Source organism: Vulpes lagopus, chromosome 20, assembly GCF_018345385.1.
Source record: "Vulpes lagopus strain Blue_001 chromosome 20, ASM1834538v1, whole genome shotgun sequence".
In the NCBI taxonomy this organism is placed as follows: domain Eukaryota; kingdom Metazoa; phylum Chordata; class Mammalia; order Carnivora; family Canidae; genus Vulpes; species Vulpes lagopus.
In genome coordinates, this window is record NC_054843.1 from 1,036,580 (window position 1) to 1,054,547 (window position 17,968).

The 17,968-nt window shown below is 68.8% G+C and overlaps 2 protein-coding genes across 2 annotated transcripts; both read left to right on the forward strand.

The window, feature by feature from the left end:
- The first annotated feature begins 4,024 nt into the window (after positions 1–4,024).
- POFUT2 (protein O-fucosyltransferase 2) lies at positions 4,025–13,208 on the forward strand. The gene is made up of 9 exons (XM_041734926.1): positions 4,025–4,170; positions 5,646–5,896; positions 7,750–7,894; positions 8,249–8,359; positions 9,447–9,513; positions 10,143–10,268; positions 10,465–10,645; positions 10,900–11,023; positions 12,267–13,208. Exons 1-9 carry the CDS (start codon positions 4,037–4,039, stop codon positions 12,418–12,420), a joined length of 1,293 nt encoding a protein of 430 aa, XP_041590860.1. The 5' UTR covers positions 4,025–4,036; the 3' UTR covers positions 12,421–13,208.
- LOC121479212 (mucin-1-like) lies at positions 12,953–16,007 on the forward strand. The gene is made up of 4 exons (XM_041734677.1): positions 12,953–13,056; positions 13,514–13,991; positions 14,502–15,748; positions 15,839–16,007. Exons 1-4 carry the CDS (start codon positions 12,953–12,955, stop codon positions 16,005–16,007), a joined length of 1,998 nt encoding a protein of 665 aa, XP_041590611.1.
- Positions 16,008–17,968: the final 1,961 nt, after the last annotated feature.

Sequence of the window (17,968 nt, forward strand, 5' to 3'; positions counted from 1 at the left end):
CCAGCCATCACCCAAGACGGGGGCTGCACTGTGGGCAGGCCACGTGGGGAGGCTGGACCCATGCACCGACCACAGGAACCAACATGTCTTCACGTCCTGGTCACTCGGTGGCTGTCCCTTGAGGGCAGTCCAGGCAGGCAGCCCCCAGGTGGCTCAAGGCCTAACCAGAGGTCCCCTGCTTCTCAGCCCCCCTGTGCATTTCCAGGGACAAAAGCAGGACTTGGTGGCCAGGGACTTGTGACCAGCAAGGAGGCGGAGCTCTGCACTAGGTCCAGAAGCCTGCCGCACGCGGAGCCTGGTAACTCACTTCGCACACGGAGGAGCAGGGCACCCAGAGGGCGAGAGCTGCATGAACTGGGGTGTCTGTGCTCCCCAGGAGAACCACTCCTCAGCGGGGTCCTGGGCCCGTCCACACCTGCACCCACTTCCGCCAACTGTCTCCCCAGCCCGTGTCTGCTGCCAACGTCTCCAGGTAAAGGGGCGCTGGTGACCTCCCGCAGCCCCCCAGCTCTGTTGCCCTCCCTGCCCCGCCCCAGATTCTTTCTGCTGACCCGAGGTGGGGCCAGGGGGCCCTACAGCTGCCCCTTCCCCCACTCCTTCCCTGGCTCTGGCAGGGCCTCGCCCTGGAATCCCAGCTTCCAGAAGAATCTCTAGGTTCCTTTTCAGAGACTCTGGGCCTCTGTGTCTCAGCCACCTCTGGACTGGGATGTGGGGTGTCCAGTACTGACCCTTCTGAGACCTGGGGGAGTGATGAGACTGGGGCTCTAACAGGTGTGACCCCAGGACGCACACAGCTCACCTGCTGGACCCCAGGCCAGAGGGCTTCCTTCTTCTCCTCTCAGGTGACTCCTGTGGCTCACCCTTTGCGGGGGATGGAGGGGTTTGGGGTGGGGGTAGCTCTTAGCTCTCGGGGGCGGGAGAGACGTGGCCTGGCTGTGTGTGCCCCAGATTTGCCCTCCCAGCCCCTGCTGCCTGCCCAGGCTTGGGGCACCCCTACTCTCTCCTTCCATCCCTCTGTCAAAGGACACTCTTGCCCTCTTGTGGCAAAGTCCCCTCTAGTGGACGCTGGGTGGGGTGGGGGGATGGTGTGAGTGGTCAGACTTCACACGGAGGACTTCTGACTCCTGTTGACCAGGGGAGGGAGAAAGTCAGGTTTTTTTTGTTTTTTTTTTTTTTAACAAACTTTTCTTTTTTCTCTTTATTAAAGAGTTATGAACCTCTCCTGGGTCATTCTGGGTAAGGAATGTAATCGAGGGGTTAATCAGCGGAGGCAGGAGCAGGGAGGGCAGAGAGGGAGGAGGGGAGGGAAGGGGAGAGGCCGGAGAGGAGGGGGTACCTTCCAAGTGTCCAGGTGTCCAATGAAGGGGCTGATTTTCCGTGTCACCCTGACGGGGCTGAGGGCACCCCGATAGCTGGTGCAACAGCCACTTCCGGGTGTGTGTGTGGTGTGCACAGAACACATCAGCCTCTGAACTGGTGGACGGAGTAAGATCACCGTCCCCGAGGTGGGCGGGCCTCACCCAACCCATCGAGGGCCTGGATGGAGTGAAAACTGTGTCTCCCTTGCTGAGCTGGGACGTCCCTGTCGTCCTGCTCCTCTGACCGTGGAGCTCAGGTCTCGGGCCCTTGGACTCGGGCTGACTGACCGCACGGGCTCCCCCGGCCTCCAGCGCCCCTGCCTCCAGCTCGCAGACAGAGGCCCCGGGCCTCAGGCCTCCACCCTGGCGAGCCGATCCGGCAATGCCGACCTCACACCGTCGGTAGATGTCCTGTTGGTTCCGTTTCTCCGGAGAACCAGGGTCCTGACTTGAACAAATCTGCTGGAGTAAAGGCATCTGGAGCAGCGGGGCCCACGCGCGTGGACGGTGCCCGGGGCGATGTTATAACATAATTAGGGAATGTGGAGGCGAATTAATGACGTGGTGGCTGTGAGAAAACGTCCTACTTCTCAGGGACACAACAGAAATGTTTCAAATGGAACAAGCTGATGTCAATCATTTGCTTTAGTGTAATTTGGGCAACGCAAGACCGACCTGATGCCGATGCAGTGAGCGCGGGGGGAGGGCGCGAGTGCCGAGTCTGGGGGCGCACACAGGCCCACGCTTCATCTCTCTGTTTCTGTGAATGGTTGAAAAATGCTAGAAACTCAGGAATATGTTTCGAGATGGCTTTACTAGGAGGCATGAAAGATCAAGAGAGAATCAACACCGGTGAAGACGGTTCATCTGGGGGCTTAAGGGTGGGTCCAGAGATAGGAGGGTCCGCCCTGGCGCCTCCTGGAGCAGAACCCACAGTTGGCTGGTGTGTGCTCCGCACGCCCAGGGACAGCGGGCAGGCCACCTGGGTCTAGACACCTCCAGCTAAAACTGGCTGGAACAATAAAGCCACCGAAGAATTCCACGTGAGGAGAAGCCTGGAGACGTGGCGGTTCCAGGACAGGAGCTGCGGCCTGGACCTACCTCTCCATCTTCCCTGGCTGCGCCCCTGGGGGTCCCTTCACTGCTGCAGAGGCTGAGGCCGACCCCCCCCGCCCCCACCCAGGAATGGGAGGTCGCACTTCCTACCAGCAACTACAGAGGCTCCAGCCCCCCAGATGGTCCCCCTGGGGCAGGAGCCCAGGAGTTTCACCCGCTAACAGGGACAGTGCCCGGGGCAGGGAGCTCTAGGAGGGCAGGGCGCTGCTGCTGGGGAGGAAGGGGCTCCAGGGAGGGGCAGGGAAGCAAGGGCCCTGGCACCGCAGTGCGGTTCCCCAGGGGACACCCCGGCCACCACCGCAGAGCCCCCCACACGGAGGGAGGTGCAGACCTGGGCTGGACCCAGTCAGGGCACAGAGGTGCTCATCTGCTGACCCCAAGTCCCAGAGCCTCAAATTCACCTTCCATCCCGTCCCCTCCAATGTCCGGTGCCCCCCGGACACAGTGGGGGCCACTCTGCCGCCCGTGCACTGCGGTCCTCCGCGGCGAGACCCCCACCCTCTCCCAGTAGGGGACACACCTTTGCATCTCGGAAATCATCTGCCCGAGACACCGGGCCTGGCGGGTCTGCAGCGCGGGTGCCACACCTGGCCAGGTGTGCTGGCCTGTCAGTCCCGCGGCCTGCCCGCCCGAAGGCCGCGGGCCGCGGGGCAGACGCTGAGACCCGCGCGGCGTCACACCTGGCAAACCCCACCTGGGCCCAGGCTCACTCGGCAGGCCCCGCCCCCAGACCGTAGCAGGCCCTGACCACGCCCCAGACCCGCCCCCACCGGCGCGGCCCCGCCCACAGACCAGCCCGCCCCGCCCCTGGCCACGCCCACAGGCCCGGCCACGCCCCTCTGAATATGCCACAAGGCCAGCACCCACCGGGTGTGGCCCCGCCCACAGGGCAGCCCCGCCCCAGCATCAGGCCCCGCCCACAGGGCAGCCCCGCCCCAGCCATCTGGCCCCGCCCACAGGCCAGCCCCGTCCCAGCATCTGGCCCCGCCCACAGGCCAGCCCTGCCCCGGCAATCTGGCCCCGCCCACAGGGCAGGCCCCCGGCATCTGGCCCCGCCCACCGTCCAGCCCCGCCCCAGCCACCTGGCCCCGCCCACAGGGCAGTCCCGCCCCGGCCATCTGGCCCCGCCCACAGGCCAGCCCCGCCCCAACCACCTGGCCCCGCCCACAGGCCAGTCCCGCCCCAGCATCTGGCCCCGCCCACAGGGCAGCCCCGCCCCGGCCATCTGGCCCCGCCCACAGGGCAGCCCCGCCCCAGCCATCTGGCCCCGCCCACAGGCCAGCCCCGCCCCAGCATCTGGCCCCGCCCACAGGCCAGCCCCGCCCCAGCATCTGGCCCCGCCCACAGGCCTGGCCCCTACCCTCCCCCACCCGGCGCGGCCCTCAGGCGAGGACGTCCGCACGTCGGACTCGCCTCTCAGCGCCTTCCGTCCGGGGACGCCCGGCCTCGGAATGACGCAAGACGCATGCGCGGCGTTGCCATGGCTTCAGGGGACGCGCTCGGGGGCGGGCGGGCGCTTCCGGGGCGGAGCGCGGTCGCCGGAAGTGCGTGGCCGCGGGGCCATGGCGGCGCTCGGCGCGGTGTTCTTGCTGCTGCTGGAAGCGGCGTCCTGGCCGCGCGCCGGGGCCTCGGGCGAGGAGTTCTGGCCCGGACAGTCGGCGGCCGACATCCTGGCGGGGGCGGCGTCCCGCAGACGGTAAAGCACGTCCGCGCCCGGGCGAGGCTCCCGGGGGGACCTGGGGTGGGGGGGGGATCGGCGGGACTAGGGGGGACGGCGGGCCGGGGGGGGGGGGGGGATGGGGGGACGGGGGGGGACGGCAGGCCGGGACCTGGGGTGGGGGGGATTGGTGGGGACTGGCGGGGGACAGGGGGCCGGGACCTGGGGTGGGGGGGTGGGGACAGCGGGCCGGGACCTGGGGTGGGGGGGATTGGTGGGGACTGGCGGGGGACAGGGGGCCGGGGGCCTGGGGTCGGGGGGAATCGGTGGGGACTGGGGGGGACAGGGGGCCGGGGGCCTGGGGTCGGGGGGAATCGGTGGGGACTGGCGGGGGACAGCGGCCCGGGGGCCTGGGGTTGGTGGGGATCAGCCAGGACTGTGGCGGGGACAGCGGGCCTGGGGACCTGGGTTGGGGTTGGGGAATCCGCTGGGACGGGGGAGCTGGGGGAACAGCGGGCCCAGGGACCTGGGGTCGGGGGTTGGTGTGTAGCCCGCGTCACCCGCACCCCTGCACCCCTGCACCCCTGCACCCCTGTACCCCCACCTGCCTCCTGGCCTGCATCCGCGGGCTGCTATGGCCCTGGGCTGCTGTGGCCGCCATGAGCCCTGGGGCAGGGCAGGGCCGGCTGTGGGTCATCTGGGAGGGGCAACCCCAGGGGCTCCTGTCCCTTGACTGGGGCCTTGTCCCCCCTGCTGGGAGCCCCCAATACATGGTCCTTGGCGAGCTCAGCCTTGGTGACATGCACGGGACCCTTGAGGCTGCTTGCAGGTGGCGGATGTCCCCAGATGGGTCTCAGGTGTCTGCCGTCCTGGGTTCCTGAGGGTTTGGTTCAAGACGCCCCACTGTGTGCTGCGATGTAGGGATGGTGCGGGCCCCTTCCTGCGGGTGTCCGCGCTCTGGGGATGACATTGCAGCTTCCTTCCTCGGGTCTCCGGATGTGGTGGAAGAACCAGTGCAGGGAGGGGGGTGGCCGGGGGGCTCTGTCCAGGGAGCAGGTGGGGGGGTGCACTGTCCCGCTCTCATTCTCTCCTGAGGCCGCCTGCCCTTGATAGCGCAGCACGTTGGCTGCACCAGCGGACCTGGAAAGAAGAGGTACAGAAACTACAGACGCTGCCAGTGTTCTATTTTTGTTTAGAAAAGTATGATTATTTTTCACTTAAGAACGTTCAAAATAACACCATGTGATGGCTCCTCGTTGCCACTTTAAGTGGATTAACACAAGCATTTCAAAGTCCTTATTCTAAGCTCCAACCCGGGCATCACGGGTAGACCTCAGTCGCATGGTTGCCGCTCGTCCGGCGTGTTCCTTAAGTGTCGAGCGCAAAGGGGTCAGGACGCTGAAAGGTTGCTGCCGCCGGGTGCTGGGGTGTGGGGACAGGCTGGCAGCTGCCCCCAGCTCCGGCAGGGCCGAGCCTCGTGCCCCTGTGCTCAGGCACCACTGTCCCCCCCCCAGGTATCTCCTGTACGACGTCAACCCCCCGGAGGGCTTCAACCTCCGCAGGGATGTCTACATCCGCGTCGCCTCCCTCCTGAAGACGCTGCTGCAGACGGAGGAGTGGGTGCTGGTGCTGCCCCCCTGGGGCCGCCTCTATCACTGGCAGAGCCCCGACATCCACCAGGTCCGGATTCCCTGGTCCGACTTTTTTGACCTTCCGAGCCTCAATAGGAATATCCCCGTGATCGAGTACGAGCAGTTCATTGCAGGTGAGGCAGCGGGCGCAGGTTGTGCGGGAACGGGGGGCCCGGCGCACCGTGTGCATCGCCCTGGCCGGGGACCCTTCTCTGCGTGGGGGCCCCGCCTCTGTCTCCCGCTGCAGCCTCCCAGGTGTCTCGCTCCTCCCGTAATTTGTCTGGGGAGCTAGGTGTGAAGTGCGTGAGCCGCGTGCGCCCTCGCCTCTGAAAGCGGGGGCGGCTGGGACGGGGCAGGGGTGCTCGCAGCAGTGGGGGGGGCCGGGCCACTCCCTGCAGGGTGTGCTCCCGTGCAGGGAAGGCCTGTGGCCCCGAGGGAGGGCGCCAGGCCCGGGCAGCGTCGTCGGCTCGGCGTCTCACTGCAGAGCTGGCGAAGACATGAAGCGCGTGTCTTATGCGCTCAGGCCGCTCAGCCTGTTTAGTTTTCTTAAGAGAGAGAAGTTGAAGGTCTTCAAACGAGGGTGTTTGGAGCTTAGCATCGCTCTTTAGAAGATAAGAGCTTAGGAGGCCGCGGTGCCCTTGTGCTGCTCCCCCAGCCTGCAGGAGGGGCGCCGCGTGCGTGCTCCGGCCCGTGAGGACTGTGGGCCCAGGGCTGCAGCTGGCACGTCTTCAGGTTTTTTTCTTTTCTTTTTTTTTTTTTAAGATTTATTTTATTTATTCATGAGAGACACAGAGAGAGGCAGAGACCTAGGCAGAGGGAGAAGCAGGCTCCCCACAGGGAGCCCGATGCAGGACTTAATAGGACCCCGGGGTCACATCCTGAGCCAGCAGCAGATGCTCACCGGAAGCAGTGGCCCCACATCTGCAGTCTCCATGTTGTGCTCTGACTGCGCCCTGGACCCTGTCCCTCTGGGATGTGTCTGCAGGGTCAGTCCCCAGCACGCTGCAGGCACAGGAGGACGTAGTATCCCGATACCTTCGTTCACGGGGAAGATCAGGCTCAGGCCCATGAAGACCCACGGGGATGCATCCGTCTGTGACCCAAGACGAGATGTTCCGGGTACTTAGTCCGACTTGAGTTAGTCTGGGAATCAGCCTCAGCCTTGGTCTGAACGGGGTCAGGGAGCTGCCAGAGAAGCTGCCCTTCGCCTCTGCGGGGCTGGGCCAGTGGGTTTCTGAACAGGCGGACGCCAGGATCCCACAAGGTGGTGCTTCATGGGGGACACTGGGTATGTGGGGCGGGAGGCTGGTGCCCACCCTGCTGCCCTTGGGGCCACAAGCCTGGAGCCAGAGCAGGGGGGCAGGGAAGGTGGGGTGCCCTGGGACAGGTACTGTGCCTCGGCCTCTCCGTGTCCCCTCCCTCCCCCTCCCTTCGAGGGAGCCCCTGGAGCTCTGGGGCCAGGCCCCACCAGCAGCGCAGACCCCGAGTGATGGGGAGTGTCCCCTGGGAAACACACCAAACCTGCACTTGTCGCGGCTCCCTGGACGCATCCTTCCGTTCTGGGATGCTTCTCGATCAAGCACGGTGGACGTGGCGACAGGCCTGGTGGGGCGGGTGCGGTGGGAGCACGGACAGACTCCTGCTGTCCCCAAGCTGGCCGGGAGGAAAGGGGGGGTGCCGGGTGTTGGGGCGGGAGGTGCGGTTTGAGTGGCCTCATAGGGGTCAAGGGTGAGTCCCGGCGAGGCAGGTCCGAGCAGGGAAGGGAGCGTGCTTGGGGCAGCGGGGAGGACGGCGTGTGAGGACCGGGGGCGGGGGCAGGCCCGGCGGCTGCCTCTCGGGACCTCGTGGCCCGATGTCGCTTGCTCTGCCCTGTGCTGCTCTGTAAGCGTGCCGTGGTCCTGCGGGAGGAAGGTGGCACTGGGTGAGTTGTGACTGTCCCCGTGGCGACAGGACCCGAGCCCATGCTGTCCGTCTTGGCCTCTTCCAGAGTCCGGCGGGCCCTTCATCGACCAGGTTTACGTCCTGCAAAGTTACGCAGAAGGATGGAAAGAGGGGACCTGGGAGGAGAAGATCGACGAGCGGCCCTGCATCGACCCGCTGCTCTACGCCCCGGACAAGCACGAGTACTACAGGTGCGGCGCGGGAGGCCCGGGAGCGCGTCCCCAGCCCGGCGACGGGGCTGGGAGTCCACCCAGGGGTGTCACCGCACGCGGGTGTGGACGGGCGGGGCCCAGACCTGGTGCGTGGGAAGGGCGCTCCGTGGAGGGCTGCCCTGGAGGCGCCCGTGGACCAGGTGGGGTTCTGGAAACCCCAACCGCCAGCAGCGTCGGAGGGGCGCGGCCGCCCTGTCCGAGCTCCGGCACCGGCCCGGCTCTGCCCTCGTCCCCCGGGCCCGGGCCGGCCCACTGGTCCCACCAGGTCAGGGGCCACCCGTGCCGTCTCCGCCAGTTTCTTACCGGTGTGCGTCCGGGGCTCTTGTCTTCCAGAGGGTGGTTTTGGGGTTATGAAGAAACGAGAGCTTTAAACGTCTCCTGTTTGTCCGTTCAAGGATCGGCTTCCATCATGGCCCCTGTGCTTCTGAGAAACACGTCGGCGCGGTACGTGCCCGTGGGGTCCGCTCGGTGACTGAGGAGCGTGTGCGTGCGTGTGTGGGCCCGTGCCTGTGCTGTCCTGGCTGGGGCCCGTGTGGGGTCAGGGGAGATGTCAGCCTCGTCCCCACCACCCCGGGGCACAGCCAGGCGGGACGGGGACGCGGAGGAGGTGCGTGTCCCTGGGCAGAGCCGGGTCCAGGTGGGCTGTCCCCACGCTTGGGCTCTGTGGGGCGAGTGCAGCTTCACGCGCTGCTTGGCGGGAGGTCCTCGGCGTCCCCCAGTCCCCTGCTGGAGGGCACGGGGGCCCCGGTTCACCTGGACGGCAGCGGGGCCCATGTGAGGTGACGGTGTGGCGGGTGGGTCAGGCCCCGACGCAGGCGGGCAGGGAAGTGGGGACGGCTCCGAGTGGGGGGCGCACTGACGTGCACTTAGTTCACCTGCCCCGGCGACGGCGTCGGCAGTGTGGCTGAAGCGGGGTGGGGACGGGAATGGCAGGGAGGGGCAGGCCCAGGGGCGTGGAGGTGGCCCCACAGCCCCCAGCCGGTCCTGGAGGGCTCCCCCCTGCACTCACCTCTCCATGTAGGCCTCACGCTCTGCCTCCCCGGGCCAGACCCCCCCTCAGCACCCCGGGGCCTGCCCGAGCCGTCCCCTTGGGACCTGGGGACGAGAGGACAGTGGGCGGCCACGCGCCTTCCCCCAGGGTCCCGCGTCCTCCCAGCCTGGGTGGGTGTGAGCCCTTCTGGAGCGTCCTCTCCGGGCGCTCTGATGCTTCGGGTGCTGCCCCGGGAGGCTTAGCTTCAGGGGGGTATGGCGTGCTCCCCACGGAGGCCGGGTGGGCCATGCCTGCTGCTGAGGCTGTCGGGGCCTCCCCCTGGCGGCCTTGCCCTGGGCCGGGGTCCTCTGAGGAACCCGTCTTCTGGTCGACTGCTGGGCGTCCTGGCCGTTTCCTTCCTTGCATCCGTGGTCACGGGAGGTGTGGTGGCTGCGGGCCAGTGGCGGGGACGGGACAGACGGCCGCTGCCTCCTGACTGCGCCCGGGCCAGGGGGGTGGAGCGCCTCACAGCCCAGCGCCTCGTCTCTTGTTTGGAAACAGGTCGGTGATGTTGGACAGAGCCGAGAACCTGCTGCACGACCACTACGGGGGCCGGGAGTACTGGAACGTGAGTGCTGCCGTGTGTGCCCGCGCAGGGGCTGCGGGCGGGGCCTGGGCCGGCGTGGGGCCGGCGTGCGCGTCCACGGCGGGCTTGTTGTTTGTGGCGGCTGACGGCGGAGAGGAAGGTGGTGCTTCGCCGGCGGGAGCGTAGCTTGTGTGCTGTGCCCCCGCCCACGCTGGGTGGCCGGGCCGTAACCACCCTGCGTGCGTCCTGGGGTGAGTGCACGCCGCGTGCCGTGGGTCCTGCAGGAGCCTGAGGACGAGGCTGTCACGCCCCCGGGGCCTGCTGGGCTGAGCAGGGGTGAGGCGCCCGTCGGGTGAGCCCCTGCTGCCTGGACATGTGACCTGGGCCCCCCGGGAGCAGAGGGCCCGTCACGACATTCCCGGCAACACTGTGCCCCAGCCGGCCGGGCGGTGACAGCCCTGCAGCTGCGACCCCATGTCCGTGCTCCCGTGTGGGGACGGTCCCGGTAAATCACCGCTCGCCGGCTGGCTTCGTGCTGTGCGATGACCGGTCACCGCCAGGCTGTCACTTAGCGTCCCCGTTGACCTCGCGCGTGCCAGCGCGTCCGCCTGGCCTCCGGGCCTCTGCAGGCCTCGGGCCGCCCGCTCAGCAGCTGCCCTCTGCACCCGCAGACCCGGCGGAGCATGGTGTTTGCCAGGCACCTGCGGGCCGTGGGCGACGAGTTCAGGAGCCGGTATCTGAACTCCACGGACGAGGCCGACCGGATCCCCTTCCAGGAGGACTGGACCAAGATGAAGGTAGCGCCCCCACGGATGCCGAGTCGCCAGGCCCGTAACGGGGTCGGCGTGTCGGGGGCCTGCAGTGGCCGCGGTCGCCCACCGGGAGGGTCCCCTCCAGGCTCGGGGGTCGGGGGTTCCAGCGGCAGGTGCGGGAGCCGCGGGCGAGGGAAGCACCAGCAGCGCCAGGGCCCTCAGCGCTCCCCGTCCTGCCCAGGTCCCGCTGGGCTCCTCGCTGGGGGGCCCGTACCTCGCGGTTCACCTGAGGAGGAAGGACTTCATCTGGGGCCACAGAGAGGATGTGCCCAGTCTGGACGGGGCCGTGAGGAAGATCCGCAGCCTCATGAAGACCCACCGGCTGGACAAGGTGTTCGTGGCCACCGACGCCGTCAGGACGGGTAGGCGGGCCCGGCTCTGCCCCACGGGCCCACTCCGTCCCCTGGCCCCCGGCCCCGTCTGCCGCCCCCATCCGCTGCCCCCGTCACGTCCTGGGCCTGCAGCGTGGCCGGGAGGCGGTGCCGGGCCCTGTGTGGCCGCCCCTGACCTGTGGCGCCGGTGCCCGTGGAGCCAGCACGGTGCAGCACACGTGTCCCGTGCACGGCCCTGGGGTGCTCGCCGGTGACCCCGGGTCAGTGACTGCTTCGCTTCGCAGAACATGAGGAGCTGAAGAAGCTGTTGCCGGAGATGCTGAGGTTCGAGCCCACGTGGGAGGAGCTGGAGCTCTACAGAGACGGCGGCGTGGCCATCATCGACCAGTGGATCTGCTCGCACGCCAGGTGCCTCCACTGCCCGGCCCGGCCCCTGTCCCCTGACTCCGTGACCCCCCCATCCCCCTGTGCCCCAATCTCCCAGTCCTCCGTCCCCCTGTACCCCATCCCCCATCCCCACATCTCCCCATCCATCCCGTCCCTGTTGCCATTCCTCCTTCCCCCGTCCCCCATCTCCTGTCCTCCCATCTCCCAGTCCCCCATCTCCCCATCCCCCATCCCCCTGTCCCCCACCCCGTCTCCCCATCCCCCCATCCCTGTCCTCTCCTCCTTGTCTGCCATCCCTGTGTACCTGTCTTCCATCCCTGTCCCCCATCCATCCATCTCCCTGTCCCCCAGTCCCCCCATCCCTCTTGTCCCCATCCCCCTGTCCTCAGTCCCCCATTCCCCCATCTCCCCGTCCCCCGTCCCCCCATCCCCATTTCCCCATCCCTGTTCCCTCTTCACCTATCCCCATCTCTCTGTCTCCCTGTCCTCATCCTCCCATCCCTCATCCCCATCTCCCATCCCCATCCCATCACCCCAACCCGTGTCCTTGTCCCCCCGCCTCCCCATCCCCCATCCCATCCCTCCTCCATCCCCCATCCCTGTCTCCCTGTCCTCACATCCCCCTTCCTCTATCCCCATCCCCATCTCCCTGTCCCCACATCCCTATCCCCCATCCCCTGTCCCCCCGTTCCCCTGTCCTTGTCCCCTGTGTCCCTGTCCTGTTCTCCATCTCCATGTCCCCCCATCTGCCCGTCCCCCATCCCCCATCCCCCTGCCTGTCCTCGGCTCTGCTGTTTCCATCAGCCCCTGGGAGGTCAGTCCGTGTCATCCCCGAGGCGAGTGTCGGCTCACGGTCGGCCCCTGACCCGCAGGCTTGCTCCTGGTCCCCCCTCAGACTTGGTCACAGGCCCACCTTGTCGGGGGACGGACCCCACCCGAGGTCCTGGGGCCCAGTGACAGCCCCCATCACACGTGTCCCTGCAGAACACGTCCGGGGCCTCTTGCAAGTCCAGGAGCGCGGCTCTCTGCGTCCTTGTCCTCAGAGGAGGCTGTTGCCGCGGAGGGGAGCGGGGGCCAGGGCCAGGGAGGTCCGCGCACTTCCCGTGGGGTGGAGGCTGCGAGTAGGCTGGGCAGGGTCCCCGTGTCTGCAGGCCCCCAGGACCCCGGGGCCCGTGCACAGGCTGCGGGCCGCAGGGTCAGAGGTCGGCAGGGTCGGGCGCTGGGCACGTGCAGGCAGCCCCCGCGACCCCCGGTTTCCCGGCAGGTTCTTCATCGGTACCTCCGTGTCCACATTTTCTTTCCGGATCCACGAGGAGCGAGAGATCCTTGGGCTCGACCCCCGGACGACGTACAACCGCTTCTGCGGGGACCGGGAGGAAGTGTGCGAGCAGCCCACGCACTGGAGGGTGGCCTACTGAGCCGGCCGGCCCCTCGTGGGCGCCACGTCCCGGTCTCCCGCACACGCGGACTCTCGGTCTCCCTCCGAGCACCTGTGTGGCCTCGGGGTCGCTCCTGCCCGGCCGTGGCCAGGCGGCCACAGCACGCGTCCATCCCGGGGTTCGCCCCGCCGTGGCTGCCCGGGGCCCTGGTGCGCGGCACGTTGGCCCGTCAGAGGGTGTCTGCTGCCTGCAAGGCCGCGGTGACGTGAGGGGTGCGGGCTCTGTCGCAGGGGCGCCGTGGTGCGGGCCCGACTGTGGTTCTGCCGGGGCGTCCGCTGCCGCCCTGTTCGCCCTGTGACCCGCGCGAGGCCCAGCACGTTGGCGGGAAGGTCCTGCGGACGCCGGGCTGACCCCTGGGGCTCAGTGTGCGGGAGGTTCCTCGGGTCTTCGGGGGGTTGGGCTCGCGGAGAGGAGCCCCCGGCTGGCGGCGGCGGGGAGGGTGGGCGGGCACCCCGGGCCCTGCCCCTCAGGGGTCGCCAGGCCGAGGGGGCGCGGGGCTGAGGGGCGCGGCATGCAGCCTGGGAGGGGCCGAGGGGCGCGCTGCCCAGAAAGCCCTCGGCCTGGAGCGCGGACCACCCGCCCTCGGACCCACGCCCGGCTTCACGGGCGCCCCAGGTGACCCGGGCCCGAAGCCTGGGGGCGGCGTGTGTCTTCTTCCTGAGTGTGGAGCCCACGCGGATCGCGCGCTGCGGTCCTGGGGGGAGTGAGGTATTTATTCTGTGCCCGTTTGTACTTTGAAACACTAATAAAATACGTTTTCTAAGAAACCAGAATTCTAGAAACGGCGCCTTTCTCACATCCTTGAGTTTCTTTCTGGCTGGAAATCCCCGAGTGGTCCCCACCGGCCGCTGGTCGCTCCTGGGGACAGCGCCGTGTCCCATCCACCTGCGGCGCCCACGGCTGCCCGACTTGCTTCGGGAAGAGCTCGGCCTGGGAGAGCCGCCGTCCCGGTGCTCTGGGGAGGGACCGGCCCGCGCCACCCCTCCACGCCACCCTCTCCGCGTCCACGTTAGCGGGTGGCGGGGGCTCGGGGCCCAGGCACCCAGGCCGTGGCATCTCTTCCCTCCACAAGGGAGACCCGGGGAGCCGCCCGCTCCCGCACCCGCCCCCCCGCCGCCCCCCACTCCGCTCCCGTCCTGCTCTCTGTGTGGTTTGAACCAGACTGTGCCCTTGACCAGCACGGCGTGCGCCCTCGGGGAGTGGGGGGACCCAGAGCACACCCAGCTCACGGGCGGTCCCTGAGGGCCGGGGGCGCCGGGGAACCAGTGCCGCCCCCTGTGCTGTGCGGGGGCCGGGCACCCCGGCGGGCAGGGCACCTGAGGGGGCTGGTGTGGCCTCCGACCACGGCCTGGAGAAGCTTCCCGGGGGCTGGGGCCACCAGCCGCTCCAAGGCCCAGGGCCAGGCAGGGAGCGAGAGCAGGGGGCCGGGTCCCCTGGGGACCCCAGCTCTGGGCGGCTCGGACCTGCCTCCTGACCGGCACCCACTGACCGCCAGGCGGCCCAGCCCGTCACACCTGTCCCTGCACCCCCAGCAGGACAGGCGGGCCGTGGTCAGTGTTGCTGTGGACTATCTAAAGGCTGTCACCTCCCCCTTCACAGAGGGGGAAACCGAGGCACTCAGGGCAAAACACGTGGCCGAGGCGACTGCGCGGGAGCCTTAGGGGACCTGGGTCTCTGCGAGGCCTCTGCAGTGTGGGTCCCGCCTCGGGGGGCGGGGGTGACGGCACCTGGACTCCGTGTGTCCCCCCAGCCGACGCTCCTGAGGGGCCTCGCCCCCACCCTCGGCCCCCAGCCTCCACACAGCGGGGCAGCGGCCGTCGGGGGCCCATCCCAGCTGCCGCTCGCTGTGTCGCCCTCGCGGCTCGGCCCAGGGGCACCGGGTCCCTTCGGGTGCAGGGTCACGCGCCAGTTTCCTGGTGACTAACCTGCTTGGAGGACGTCCTGGAGCCCCTTCCCCCAGGGCTGGGCCAGACGTCGGTTTGGGATGAGTGTCTGCTCCCACCTGTAAAGCAGGTGCACAGAGCCCCCAGGGGTGCTGTCCTGCCACCTGTCCACACCAGCCCACACCTGTCCATGCCTGCAACACCTGCCACACCTGCCCACACCTGTCCACACCTGCCCGTGCCTGTGACACCTGCCACACTGACCACGCCTGCCCACTCCTGCCCACACCTGTCCACGCCTGCCTGTGCCTGCAACACCTGCCTGCACCTGCCCATGCCTGCAACACCTGCCATACTTATCCACACCCTGCCCACACCTGCCCACACCTGTCCACACTTGCCCATGCCTGTGACACCTGCCCACACCTGCCCACACCTGCCCGCACCTGCGACACCTGCCTGCACCTGCCCACGCCTGCCCACACCTGCCCACACCTGCCTGCGACACCTGCCCACGCCTGCCCACACCTGTCCACGCCTGCCTGCACCTGTGACACCTACCTGCACCTGCCCACACCTGCCCATGCCTGCCCATACCTGCCTGCGCCTGCGACATCTGCCCACACCTGCCCACGCCTGTCCACGCCTGCCCACGCCTGTGACACCTGCCCATACTTGCCCACGCCTGCCCATACCTGCCCGCACCTGCGACATCTGCCCACACCTGCCCACGCCTGTCCACGCCTGCCTGCGCCTGCAACACCTGCCCACACCTGCTCACACCTGCCCACAGGCCAGCCCCAGCCCTGCAGAGGGGAGGCCCCGCCGGCAGGCAGACTGGCCCCTGCCCCCGGCCCCTGCCTGTCGGGGTCCTCACTGCCCGACCGCGTCCCGACCACCTACCCAGAGCCTGGCTTATCTCGACCCCAGGAAGCGCCGGCTCAGCCCGGACGTCGGACGGGGCGCTCACTGGCGCTCTGGGCAGGACGCCATCCCGGGGGCCCACAGCCCAGGGGACACGCCGTGGGCCCAGCCTCGGTCCCGGTGGGTCCTCTCCCCGCAGGGACGGCCGAGGCGTTGACCAGCCTGACGGTTCTGAGCCCACGGCCTGGCGAGGTCCCCTGGGGCAGCCCCTCCCTCCAGAACAAACCCACCCGTGGGCTCCGGCAGGATCCGCCCGCCCTGCCCAAGCCCCTGGGAGGAGGGCACGTCCGCCTGCACTCGGGAGACGTCTGTAGCTCGGGGCAGATAACACCCGGAACGACCCCGGGCGGTTCTAGAACAGCCGGCAGCCCCGGACCCTGCACGTCCCGAGGTCTCCGGCGCTCAGGGGCCGGGGGGCAGGGCCCAGCTGTGCGCAGCGAGGACACTGGCGCAGGAACAGCCAGTGATGCCGGGTCCCTTCGCTTCCTATTTCTGCTGGCGTGAGTGCCCCTCCCTCCGTCCCTCCCGGTCCCTCGGTCCTGCGTCCGTCTGTCCCTCCCCGTCCTTCCCTCCCTCCCCTGCTCTCCCAGGAACCCCCCCACCGCCGCCCCTAAGCCGCCCCTGCAGAGGCACAGGGGACGGGGAATGGCGACAGGGCTTCCTGCCGACGAGGAGCCGAAGCCCACCAACGTCCACGGAGACCCCAAAATCAGATCCAGCTCAGGGGGGCCCTCGAGATGGCAGCGCCGGCCCGGCTGACGCCCTGCTGGCAGACCCTGGCACCCAGGTCCCAGCCCTCGGATCCCGGGAGCAGGGACGACCACGCCCCCCAGGTTGGGGTAATTTGCTGCGCTGTGGGCGGCAGGTGACACAGGTGCTCGCACACGACGCAGGAACGCGGACGGTATCTGAACGAAAGCACGGGCGTCCAGGTGATGGACCCCCCACTCCCGGGGTTCAGACCCTCGGGCACACGGCCCGGGCGGCCTGGGCTGGTCCTGGAGCTGAGCCTCGTGACCCGGGGTCCGGGTCCTGAGCCGAGCGACTGTCCCCAGAAAACACGAGGCCAGTTAGGAATTAGGCTCACTGGTTTGACCCGGGGACGAACTGCCTTCTGGTCGTGGTGACCGTGGTGACCGTGGCGGCCCATTCTGGGGGGCAGCGTCTTGCGCCCTGAGGCCCAGAACATTCCTGGCAGCCCTCCCAGCACGGCCGCAGCCGATCCCCAGAGGCCCTGCCGCCCCTTGTGGCCTCAGGGACACGCGGCCCACCTGGTGGTGCTGTGCCTGTCCTCAGGGGTCCCCAGACCCCGGCTCCTGGGGCCTGAGGGGCGATCAGGACCCCCCCCCCCACGGGGAGCAGAACTTGCGGGAGGGGGTGCAGATGGGAAGCAGGGCCACAGCCAGGGGAGGCTGGGCGGGAGGCGTCTGTCTCCGGAGCCCGCGTGGGGGTCCCTGGGAGGGGGCCTGGCTGGAGCCGGACGCACGGACTCAGTGGCCCGGAGCTAACGTCGCGGCGAGTCGGGGGTGACTCGTTCCCTGGGCTCCGGGGGCCAGCTGTTCCCGCCGCGTCCCCGGGCCCTGGCGGCCACATTAGTGACTAATGAGGGCTGGTGCCACAAACCCAATCTCTTGTTTCTATTAAAAGGCCCTTTCAGGACAAACTAGGGCAGCGTCGCGTCCCCCGAGCTCGTCTCCTCCCGGCAGGGCCACGGGCTGCCGCGGGCGGCTGTGCGCCTTGGGGACGAGCCCACGGGGGCCGAGATGTCATCTGGGCTTGTCCCTGAACAAGCAGGACAAACAACAGGCTCTGTGCCCCCGGCCCTGCCCGCCTCCCGGCAGGGACACAGGAACCCCACGGCCTGTGCGCAAGGCGGCCGCAGGGCAGGTGCCCCGACAGTGGCTCCCTGCCCGGCGAGCTCCCCCCACGGTGTAGCCAACCTTCTGGGGCTGCTCCAGGGCCTCACCCACGCAGGCCCCGTCGGCCTCCCGGGGCGCCAGGCCAGGAAGCAGGCCCGCAGGTGGCCCCAGCGATGGCGACAGGAGCTCCGCAGGGAGGCAGCAGCTTGGCTGAAGGAGTGACCTTGGCTTCTAGGCCGCGGGGCAGGGGCGGGCGGTCCAGGTGGGCAGGACGAGGGAGAGCGAGGAGGAGAGGCCGGCGCCGCGCTGGGCGGGGACACGGGGAGGGCTGGGAGCCAGAGGGCCTTGGTGCCACTCGGGGGCTCGGGGGTGCGGGGTCTCGCAGCGACGCGGTGGCCGCGGTGTGGGGGGGCAGCGCACCCCCCGAGGGCTGAGGCCTGAAAATGCCCAACAAGCAGCTTTGGAAGCTGTGTTTGCGGGCGAGGCGCAGCGGGAGGTGACGGGACCTCGCAAAGCTCGGGCACCCCGCACGCGTGGCCTCTGAGCCCCGCGGACCCCGCCCGGCTGCTGTGAACCGCAGGCAAGTGGCAAGGAGCCGTGTGGGGCCCACGCTGGGCAGGACGGCAGAACGGGATCCCGTGTTGAGCCTGGAGCCCCGGGAGGAGTGTGCCGGGGAGACCCACGGGGCATGGACAGCGGCAGGGGGTCGGTCCCCCGCAGCCGCACCCGCACCCGCACCCGCACCTGCACCCGCACCCGCACCCGCACCCGGCTGAGCAGCAAACACCGGAGTCCCCCGTCATTTCAACCGCAAGCCATCGACACGCAGGCTTAGAATGTGAAGCGCGCGGGTGTGGGTGC